Below are 12,030 nucleotides of genomic sequence, written 5' to 3'. Positions count from 1 at the left end.
ATGGTAGGAAATAAAAAGTCTCTGCAAGGATATCAAATAAAACCACATAAGACCTTGGGAGAAAACTTATAAAACTTTAATAAAAGTCATTAAAAAGGGCTTACATAAAATGTATAGCACTTTAAATAAAATGTATAGGATGTGAAGACTCAGTATTTCCAAGTTGTTAATGCTCTTCCAATGGATCTCTAGATTCAATAAAATTCTAATAAAAATTCCAACAAGATTTTTCTTGGAACATGGCAACTTGCTCCTCTCACTTTATTTGAAAGAGCCAAGGCAAAAGAATTGGCAAAGTATGTCTGAAGAAAAAGGAAAGGCTGAGAGACCAGCCCAAAGAGATTTATCCTAAAGCCACTGTAATTAAAAAAAAAAAAATCAGTATTGCTCACAGACAATCAATAGGGCAAAATAGAAAGCCCAAAAATGGACCCAAATACATGTGAAATTGTATGACAGAGAGGGCCTTATAGACCAGTAAGGAAAGGGGAGACTACTGGTAAGTGTCCTGACTTGGGGATAATCTTTTACATCTACAGAAAAACAATCAGATTCTGCCTCAGAATATACAAAAAATTAACTCCAGGTAAACGAAGGACAAAGTTTTAAAAAATAAAACCATAAAAGCTCAGAAGGCTAAATAGGAGAATGATCAATCTCATGACCTCAAGGTAGCAAAGGATTTCTTAAGACATCAAAAGTACAAATTACAAAGGAAAAGATGGATATATTCAACTACATTAAAAGTAGTTGAAACATTAAAACTTAAAAACATTAAGTGCTGTTTATTAAGATATACATAAGTAAAAAGACATGCCACAAACCGTGAAAAGATATTTGTAACAAATAAATGACAAACCAGCCAAAAATTAGAAGCCCTAATATATAAGAAACATTCACAATTGAGTAAAAAGGACAAACAAACCAACAGAAAAAGAGGCTGAAAACTAAACAAGATTTTCACTTAATATTGAACACAAATGATTGATAAAATATGAAAGAACATTCAACCTCATTAGTCATCTCAGAAATACAAATTAAAACTTTAATGAGATTTTATTACACACCAAACAGGCTATTTTTAGGTCAGACAATGCCAAGTATTAGACAATGCAGAAGAAGTAGAACTACCCTATGAACCTGAGGAGAGTATCAATTGGGAAGACGATTCTGAAAGTTTGGGCTTACTTAAGTTAAACGTACATACATCCTATGACCCACTAATTCCATGTCTAGTGGTGATTACCAGAGAGATGCCCCTCTGGTGCACAAATGTATGTACAAAAATGTTCATAGCAACACTACGTATAAAGCAAAAACACTCCATATTACTTACATATCCATCCACATTGGAATGGAGCATTTCATTTGGTGTATCTATACAATGGAGGACCACAGAGTAGTGAAAATGAACTACAGTCAAATACATAAATGTGATTGTATCTTGGAAACAGGAATGTAAGCAAAATTTGAAAATACTCGCTATGCAATTCTATTCATCTGTAGATTAAAACCATGTACTATTTTGTATATGGACACATCCATAGGAATTCAACTATAAAGAAAAGCAACAAAATGGTTAACAGGGACTCCATCGTAGTGGTTACCCTGGTGGGAGAGAAGGTGAGCAGAGAAAGCAAGGAGCTCATAAGATACCAGTAAGGCCTGATTTTGAACCAAGTGGTAGCTACACAGGTGTACACAATCTTATTTTTTTATAAATACCCATTTTTATAAGGTATAAGTTACAAATTCAAATCATCCACTTAAACTATTCTAATCTGCCAGTTTACTTTACAAATTTTACATATGCAGAATAATCCTAATTACATTGTAGGCTATATTTTCTAAGGGGATTGAAAAGGGTCAAACTTCTAAATACCATTTAGGGAACACATATGTAAGTGTACATTGCTCTTACCAGCGCCGTGCAAGGTAATTAAAATTAAACTCAAACTGGCTCAACACATCTCCACCTGAGGTATAAGAAAAATATTTACATTTGGTCAGTTAGCGACAACACATGGCATACTTCTTTCAACACAGATTTGCACAATCCAGGTGGTGAGTCCCTTACATTGTCACATATTTGTGTTCATTGTTTTAACACAAGATGAAGCATATCTTTAAGAAATAGTGATCATCTTTATCTTAGCCAGTAAGACATGAATTAAGAAAGAAACACCCATATAAACAAGTTTTTCATTTTAAGGAAAAAGATGAACCATAAAAGTTATTTTTTAGAAAAACACCATTCACCCCGTACTTTGGCTATTTAAAGGTAATTCACTAAGGAAAAAGATGGAGTGTACCAATTTAAAGCTGAAGTACTAGGTGACATTAGGTAATTAATTTCTTTTTTAGGTAATGAATTTTAAGCTGATATGAAGGTAAAGCTTTTCAAAATTATGACACAAGCCAATGATGAAATGTAATTTTTTATAAAGAAATACACATATACAACTTTTCAGAAATACATGTCTATGTCAAATGAGATATGTCCATACTATAGATCAACTGAAGTATTAAAATAGAAAGCTAGTTAGTATATGTACTGGGAAGATATGATAAAAATAACATATTTTACCTTAAATATTTATTTTTTTAGTATAAATTGAAGCTTATATACACACACAAGAATGAGAAAGAGATAGTGTAGCAAGCCTACCATGAACTACACACATCCCTGCCAGCTGATGCTCCCAGAAGCATCAGCACTCTTGTTATCTAGATACCTGCCTGGTTATTAGATATTTCACAAAGTGACTTAACACCTGTTTCATGGAATATGAAAATGACATTTTTACTCAAGAGAACTACATAGTCCAGTCCTAATTCATCATGAAATGGTCCCAGTTAAGGAGAAAGAAGGTTATTAAAAATATGGGGAAAAAAACAGATTTATGGTACAGTAGTGACTGCATAACAAGTGAGATATAACTATCACAAAAGAAACTTTGGCAAACGTAAATAAACAGTACCGAAGTCACCAGCCGAATGCGCCTCAGAATAGGAGTCATGAAAATCAACCTGAGAAAGAAAGAGAATCATATGATGTGTGCAAGCGTGTGTGTGTCACAAATTGTAGCCCAAATCCCTACCCCACAGCCAGGGCAGTAGTGAGGATATGAATGCCTAACCCAATGAAATGCTAAGGGTATGGAATAGGTGGACTCAATTTCCAAAAAAAAAAAGAAAAAAGAAAAAAACGTTTATTTTTATTATTTTATTTGTTAGAAAAAAATCATAGTGGCAGTTGAGCTGTATACTGATATCTGGTAACAAATGAGGCTATTGCAAACATTTGCACTTCAGAGGATATACACACAATCTCTACTGCGTCCAAGTGTATGGTTCTCACAGAATGGCCTTATTAATAGCAACTGGTGACCAGAACCAGAAATAAGATCGCCATTTTCAGTTTGGGGATACAGATTCTCATGTAGAAAATTAAAAAAAATAAAATAAAAAAATAAAAAACAGCATGGGGAGATGTGGTGGAGATGTGGCCAAAGTGGGTGGAGAGGAGTGGGAGGTATTGGAATGAAGTCACAGGTGAGAGCCAGCACAGGAATAGTCAACGGGGCCAGATGGCACCTACGCTTGTGAGCACAGCATCACGTACAGAGGTGTCCGATCACTGTCGTACCCCTGAAGCTGATGCAACAGTGTGCCAGCTACACTCAGGAAGAAAAAGGTTTTTAAAAAAAGAAAAAGGTTTTTAAATGTTAAAAGACAATGTAAAAAGAACAAACACATGTGGAACCATTACTTTCAAACAGAACTAAGTGGAGGCTCTATGTATGCTCATTAATAGACAGGGCTCGAAGAAAACACGACGTTTCCCAAATATTGTTTGTGACTAAACAGAACATCACATTTATCACTGTTTGCAGTGCACATCACTTGTTCTGCCACACGATGAATTGATGAACTTATGGGCAGCATGAAGAGTAAAAGGAATAAATAGCAACAGATGGAAATCTAATACTGCTTTGGGCAAGACATCTTGGTTCTACATGACCTCTGGAAAACCTCAAGTTTTCCTTTCCTCTAAAAGGGCCGGTTTTTAATCTTGGGTAAGGGCAGTGTCACCCCCATAGAGTCATCAACCTGAAGACATGTACTCACGGCTCCCATTGTCCTAAGGAATCCTTGTTCGATCCCCAAGCTGTGCCAGCTGACATCGGCCACCATGTGAGAGGTGATTCCAAACAAGAAAGCTACCAATTTCTCTGTGTCCTGCCAAATAAGCAAATTAGAGGGGGGACAGGTGCATGGGAACAGGGCAGTGGGGACAGGTGCATGGGAACAGGGCAGTGGTGACAGGTGCATGGGAACAGGGCAGTGGGGACAGGTGCATGGGAACAGGGCAGTGGGGACAGGTGCATGGGAACAGGGCAGTGGGGACAGGTGCATGGGAACAGGGCAGTGGGGACAGTAGTGCTTGGATTATTTTATAAAAGATCCTATTACAATTTTTAATAAGTAAGATTTCCATTACTGAGACTTAACAACAACAAAAATCAGAGGCAGGGTTGTTATATTTTCTAGTTACAAAAATCACTAAAGGACTTTTTGAAAAGTTTTGCAGTGCCTTGGAAGAGCTTTCGGATTAATTACTCTTGGAGCAAAATAACCAAGTGACATACCACATTTTTCTAAGTAGTGTATGCAAGTGTTTGGCACTGAAGGTACAAGGGTGAGCAGCCCTCCCAGAGCCTGGGGTGGGGATGGGGTACACATGGAATAAATGCAGATGCAAGCAAGGAACTTGCTGGAGGGCTGTGCCTACCTTCTCCCAGGGAAAGGGATAGTTCTCTCGGATGTAATGAACACTTGCATTCAGAAAGGGGGTCCAGTGAGTGCTCTCAGACACGTCGTGGAATTGCCCTGGTGAAACAAAAGCAGGTCTCAGGTGTCTTTCTTAAAAAGCTGGAGATTCCCAATCAGATCTGCCCCCATGGCTACCTCCCACAGTCCTCCCCCTTCCCTTTGAGCCTCTTCATTTCTTCTATTGATGTTCAGAGGAATCCTCTAGAACAGAAGAGCCAGCTGGGAGAGAGAGAGAGAAAGGAGCTGGAACTGGCTCAGAGCATCTGGAATCATGGGCTGCTATGGAGGCTGAAGTATTTTCAATTTCTGTGCTAAAGGGAAGGATAAAAGGGGTAGGGGTGTGGGTGTGATGGAGGTTTGGGGGGATGTGGAGTGAGGGGGTGCAGGGGGTGGTGGTGGGTGGAGGTACAGGTGTGGGGATGTGTGTCATCTTGGTGCATCACAGTCCACCTTCCTAACAGCACAAAAGACAAAAGTAGATACTCCAAAGGCGATCAAGCATTTTAATTTACAACAGTTGTTTTAAAATGGCACAGACCCTAAGCGTCAGCTGAGAGGGTCAATGGGTACCCATCTAGCTCTTTATTCCCACAGCAGGGGTAGGAAGGACAGGACCTGGCATCTATTCTAAGCCTCCCAATGCCACACATTTGTCCTGGGGTGTCAAATGCCACAAGAGGCAACTGAAACCAAAACTCCAGAGTTCAGATCCCTCAGTTCAAATCGTTTTGCTGTCGTTAAAAACATTCTAACCAGTTTTAAATCATTGGTTTTTCTGCAAATGACTTTCAAAGACATTGTAACTAAGAAATTTGATTTGCTTTAAGTTTTCCAAGAGATAAAACTTACAATTCGTATTGTACAGAATTCAGTAAAAATCCAAAATTAAGTATAGCAGCAACTCTTTGGACAAACCTCCCCTTAACCAAATTGCCAGATTAATGCAAAGCTTTTGTTCCCCCCTGTAATCCTACTAAACGGAAACTAAAGTTAGCCCAAGCAGGGCCTGCAGGATGGTGATGGCCAGCAGGCCACTATCCCCACAGCCAAGCTGTGGCTTATAGAGGGTCAGTGGGACTGCTTCTAATCCTGGGTAGGCCAGTTATCCTTGTTCTCGTAGTTACAGATTTGATTCAGTATTAGGTAAACTGAGCAACAAGAGTATAAATACGAAGCTGCTTCTTTGGTAAATGAGTAAGAACATTTGCTTTTCTAAGATGCAGCAAAAGTACAGTAAAAAGTGAGCCCCCCAATCAAAAAAGACAGGTGCTGTGCAAGTAGATATGTGTAGGATCAAGGGAAAATTTGGGAAAACTCATGAAAATCTAATAAATCTGCATTAAATTCCTCATAATCAGTATATATTTTATAATGCTAATTGAGTTTGCTCGTGTAGCAGTCTGCACTGGTTGGGTTGGGTTTGGCCAATGGGGAGAACGTAGAGGAGACCAGAGAAAAGGGAGAGAGAGAGAAATGGGGGTACTCATTCTCCTAGATCCCCTGCTTTGGGGTTATGGGGGGGGCTGGCTGTGTCCTTGACTGAAGGTCTAGCACCCCTCAAGGTGCCTCCCCATGTAGTTCCAGTAACTCCTTCCTCCCTGCACTCTTCCCTGCAGTTTTCTCACATCTTGGCCATATCTTTATAAATGGTTGCCTTATAAAACAGCCCTCAAATTACACTTGTTGCTGTGCACCATCCATGCTTGCAAGGGCCCTGACCAATACACCCCATCAGCACAGGTTACTGATAACACTACCTTAGATCTGCAGAACATTTGATAAAATAACATGAATTAACACCAACAAAAATCCAGTAAAGCGGTAAGGCAGGCATTATTATTACATTATAGGTGTGGAAACTGACTCAGCAGGGCAAGGTCTTTTTGAAGGCCACATGCTAACAGCACAGCGGGAACAAGAACCCAGACCCTTCAATCTCTTTCAAATCTTTTCCCTCCCTCCACAAAGCGGTAAAGCAAGTAAAGACATAGAGGATCAGGAAAACAGTCACAACTTCTGTGCCTAAGTAGGTAAGGTTTGGTAAAATGAAAAACGCAGTCATGTGAACTAAGTCAGTAACCAACGACAGTGGAAAATATAATGTGTTAGATTTCTTATGTTCTGGCGGCTCCTGTTAACCAACTGAAGGCGACATCGTTTGGTCTGCAAGGCTTGCTCTTACCTCTCTCGCAGATGCTGGGGTAGAACGCATCAGGGAACACGGCTCCGGCCTGGTAGGCATCCTGGTGTTCAAGCAACAGCTGGGGAGCAGGGAAATACAGAGATAAGGGGCAAGAGGGCACAGCCCGGAACAAGCCCACCCACTGCAGGAGAGGCGATGGAAGGAAGGCATAAGTAAGTTAAATAATAAAAACTCAGGCATAACCCAAGACAACACCCTACAACAGGGAACCTCAGGTTCTGTCCTGGCAAACACCGGCTGATCAAGTAGTAGCCCAGTTCACTTATTTAATGTCACCCCCTTTCGTTTCTCTGGGCACCAGTAGAACAGGATTTCCCCAAGGCTAGTTCACTGACTGGTTTGTGGTAGGATTTTCAACGATCCAGTGAGAAATCAGAGAAGCAAGAGAAATACAGACATGCACATATAACATTCACACATACACACACACAGATATGAACTACGCGGGTCCACTTACACGCAGCTTTTTTTTCACTAAATATAGTAGAGTGCTAGAAATATATTTTCCTTATGCACTTTCTCACTAACACTTTCTTTAGTTTGCTTTATTAGAAGAATACAGGATATAACACATACAACATTCAAAATAAGTGTTAATTGACTTATCAGTAGGGCTTCCAGTCAACAGTAGGCTATTTGTAGGTAAGTTTGAGGGGGAATCCAGCATTAGATTTGGATTTTTGACTGCCTGGGATCAGTGCCCCCTAAACCTGGTGTTCAAGGGTGAACCTTAGATATATAAAAACTGAGATCTATATCTATATTTATATAAGTTTATAGTTCCTACCTGTACTTTAGAGTCAGATTATATCTTTTGCGCTTTTTGGGGGTTAAAAAAATCCTTTCCCTTTTAAAATTATGTAAAGAAGATGGCAAAAGAACATTATATTTCAGTGCACCTGGGTGGCTCAGTTAGTTAAGCGTCTGCCTTTGGTACAGGTCATTATTTCGGTGTCCTGGGATCGAGCCCTGCATCACATGGGGCTCATTTTCTCAGTGGGGAGTCTGCTTCTCCCTTTCTTTCCCTCTGCTCCTATCCCCAATGTCATGCTTGCACGCTCTCTCACATAAATAAAATCTTAAGAAAACAAATAACATTTTAATGTTCTTCCTCAGTTGACTGGCTTACTCCATTCCATCCTGACCCTCAAGTCTTCACAGAGTACAGAGCACCCATTTTCCTAGTAAGGAGCCTGGCTGAGGTGACAAGGTCCTGGAGCCAAGAATCAAGGTGCTGGCTTCTTCCTTTCCAGACTGTGTAGGAGGCAGCTGGCTCTGGAGCTAGCAGCTGGTGATTAGCTTGGCCTGTTTAGCTAAGTGGCTGATTAGCTAGGTGGCTGTTTGATTAGGCACAGATGGCCCTGGCAGGCCAGTTCTGTGTGTCGTCCTGCAAAGCCTTCCTGGAGCTTAGCCCAAAGACTGCTCTTCCAGTGCTCACAGTTTGTCAGCACCGATGTCCCCAATTCTGGGGGAGAACTCAGCCTAAGCTAGCCAGAGAGGTTTCCATGATCTAGAGGTGAACTATGATCGCCACAACAGGCAAAGTACAAGTTGAGCAACATAAATTTTTTTTCTTAAAGATTTGTTTATTTATTTATTTGAGAGGAAGGGCATGAGTGGAGGGGGGTTGCAGGGGGAGAGGGAGAAGCAGAGTCCTCATTGAGCAGGGAACTCTACCTGGGGATCATGGAGATCATGACTTGAGCCGAAGGCAGATGCCTAACCAACTGAGCCACGCAGGTAACCTTGACCTAAACTTTCTTTATAAGTATGTATGTATGTGTGTATGTATGTATGTATGTATGTATTCATTCATTCATTCATTCACTTAAAGTAATATCTGCCCTCTCCACGTGGGGCTCAAACCTACAGCCCTGAGATGAAGAACTGTACATTCTTCCAGTTGAGCCAGCCAGGAACCCCCAAACTAATTTACCTGTAAGGAGTTACTGATCCTCATTGCCACCACCTTGTTTGGCTCTGAGGTGCACGTTTGATCAAAGCTAGCTCAGTTAGAACCTTCCCTGAGACTCCTCATCCAGAGCTATGTGGAAGACACCCTCTTCCCTTTGGGGATTTTCAGCTTGAAGGCTGAGTTCTGGATGGCCTGTGTCCTTCCCATGGAGAAAAAACACCACCTAGACTCTCTCTGCCCCTGTGCTCACTTACATGAGCCAATAAAGTCTCCTTTTTGTCTAAAGATAGCTCAAGTGGGGATCCTTGGGTGGCTCAGCGGTTTGGCACCTGCCTTTGGCCCAGGGCACGATCCTGGAGTCCCGGGATCGAGTCCTGTGTCGGGCTCCCGGCATGGAGCCTGCTTCTCCCTCCTCCTGTGTCTCTGCCTCCCTCTCTCTCTGTCTGTCTAAATAAATAAATAAATAAATAAATAAATCTTAAAAAAATAAAGATAGCTCAAGTTGGACTTTTGTCACTTAAAAATAATAATTAACTTTATTGAATATTTACCTTGCCAGCCACTGTCCTGGTCACTTTATGGGATTAAGACTTATTGCATCTGCATCTCTAGCTGAGGTAGATACTGTCATTTAACATTAAAAAATAATTCTGAAGTAAATTTTGAAAAGCAAATGTGTCAGCAAAATAGGAGACTGCTGGGAGGATTAAAAGTATAGGGAGAGGATGCATCCTTCAGATACCAAAATGTATTTTTAAGCTACAACAATTAAAACAGTAAGATATTGGAATCAAAAGAGATCAGTGAAACAGAATAAAGAGCAAAGAAAGAGACTCAAGCCTACATAATCTACAACGTAGATGAATGAAGGGTGCAGTAACCAACCAGTGGTGTTGGCACAACCCTGGGGTGGGGAGGGTCCCATTCTCGCAGGGGGAGATCCTAGCGTGGCCTGCTGGACACAGACTTGAAATTAGCGTGACCAACAAGAGCTTCCCAGATCCCGAAAGCACTCTATGCCAAAGTGAATGCAAGATGAATTAAAGAGTTAAAGGCAAAACATGAAACTACAAAATTAAGACCAAACTGAAGGTAATAACTGCATCATCTCAGGGTGAGAATGATTTTTCTAAGCAAAGCATACAAGCATAAGCCATTAAAGAACAGAATGATGCACTTAACACAAAGATGGAAGCATTCTGCATGGTAAGAAAAAAAAAAAAAAACAAGAAGCAAACTGAAGAGAAAAATAACCTTGAGAATCATCTGACACATGACAGGCTCATATCTTTAAGCGGTCATTCTTCCACATCAAGAGAAACATCCTGATGAAGAAATGGGCAAAATACATGATTCATTGTAGACATAATAGAAATCGTTGATAGACACTTATAAGTATGTTTAGTCTTGTTAATGAATTAAAATGCCAATTAAGCCTAAAACAGAATACCATTTTCCACCTACCAAATTAGCAAAACTTAAAAAATTAAAAACAGGCCCTAAAAGTGATTCTGTTTCCAAATTTAAAGATACTAATCAAGAAATTTCAACGAAATACACAAGCAACTGAGGATATTAATCCTCCATGGGCTAAAGAGGCCTTTCCTGTTTAGTTTTGTTTTTTTCCTTTGTTTCTGGGCCAAACGGACTCAGCTAGCAGTGCCAGGGCTGAAGGGTTTGCCAAATGTGGTTGGGAAACTGGTCACAAACCAGGAGACTGAGCATGAAGAATACATATTGGGAATGATGGCCAGGCTTCTCACTGTTGGAGAAAGGTATCGCAGATACGGACACAGAAAATACTACAACAAATCCTGTGGTGATGGATCTTAATCAGAGATATTCTTGGGTGAATTCATGGTTTTAAATAACGAGGTGAAAAAAAAAATAACGAGGTGGATAAAACAGACACAAAAGTCAGCTTGAAACAGAATCTGGAACAAGGTAAGCATCAAGATACATGATAATGTAAGTAGAAATCCATGAATGGTATATGGATAGAAGTAAATATATGAATGGGGAAGAAGGAAAGGCTCTATTTTACAGTAAAATGCCAAAAAATATCGAAAGAGTGATAGAATCAGGTAAACAAATTGGCAACCATCATAATAATTATTTCAGGCAAGAATTATCAATAGCTGCTAAAACCAGTGGGTAAAACCTTGATGAGAAACAGGATGTTTACATTACCTCAATTTCCCCACAAAATATTTACTTGCTAATTAAAAAGTAGAAAATACTTATTAACTTTCCAGTGTGAAAATGTGAAGATGCCATCTCAACCAAGTGATAAAAATTAATATCACTAGGACTTCTGCTTCCAGGAAGATGGAATAAATGTATTTATTCCTCTTGCTAAGCACAACCAACAGCCCTGGACGTTGTACACAATGTGAGCATAAAAAAAGCCTCTGAAAGGTGGAGGTAAGCATACAGGTGGCTGGGGAACTCAAGCCCTGAAGACAACACTGGTGAGTTCTCTGCATTTTCTCTTTGCTTCAAAGTTCCCACACTGAATACCAGAAGAGACTGCTGCCTAGAAACTCTAATGGGCATAGACCAAACACACAAACAAAAGCCACAACAAAAGCCTGCTTTCTCTAACCGTAAGACCAGGAAATGGGTGGCCTAGCAAGACAGAAAATGTTTAGACGATAGCCTTTCTACTCCGGCCACACATCACAGAAAAAACTGTGGCCCATCCTCACCAGGACTTTCATCTTGGCCATCCTGTCTCCTATCCCTGCTCCTCAGTGTCAGTGGAGAACATGGGAGAGCCTGGACATCCAGTCCCAACTGGCAGTAACATGGCACCTCTCCCCATCCTTACTAGATGGGATCAGAACACCACAATGAGACACCCTATCCCCCAGCATCTGTAGAGGCCACAGTGAGAAGCAAGAATTAGGCGCTTTTACCCCCCACCTCCCCAGCCAGAGAGGCATCAGTGGAGACTCAGGGAGATCCTTGACTTCTACCCAAGTTGGCCATTAGGAGAGTTAGGAGGTGGGTGTCCCTCCATCTCATTTCCCTCCTAAAGTAGTGTCAGGAGAGGTCAGCTAAAATAAAAGGTTTC

The 12,030-nt window shown here is 40.6% G+C and overlaps 1 protein-coding gene across 6 annotated transcripts in view; it reads right to left on the bottom strand.

The window, feature by feature from the left end:
• Positions 1 to 12,030, bottom strand: part of GPLD1 (glycosylphosphatidylinositol specific phospholipase D1) — a 62,940-nt gene that overhangs the window by 38,874 nt on the left and 12,036 nt on the right. For all 6 annotated transcript variants that reach the window (XR_013373811.1, XR_013373810.1, XR_013373812.1 and 3 more), the window contains 5 exons: positions 7,019 to 7,097; positions 4,796 to 4,893; positions 4,132 to 4,242; positions 2,982 to 3,030; positions 1,922 to 1,976 (listed from right to left, as the gene is read on the bottom strand). Coding sequence is in view for 3 of the 6 variants with exons in the window: in XM_077886199.1 (XP_077742325.1) it covers positions 1,922 to 1,976; positions 2,982 to 3,030; positions 4,132 to 4,242; positions 4,796 to 4,893; positions 7,019 to 7,097 (392 nt within the window). In the remaining 3 variants the exon portion in view is untranslated. The remainder of the gene's footprint in view (positions 1 to 1,921; positions 1,977 to 2,981; positions 3,031 to 4,131; positions 4,243 to 4,795; positions 4,894 to 7,018; positions 7,098 to 12,030) is intronic.

Source organism: Canis aureus, chromosome 37 (genome assembly GCF_053574225.1).
Source record: "Canis aureus isolate CA01 chromosome 37, VMU_Caureus_v.1.0, whole genome shotgun sequence".
Classification (NCBI taxonomy): Eukaryota; Metazoa; Chordata; class Mammalia; order Carnivora; family Canidae; genus Canis; species Canis aureus.
Note: the sequence above shows the minus strand (reverse complement) of the source record. Positions and strands in the feature narration are given on the sequence as shown.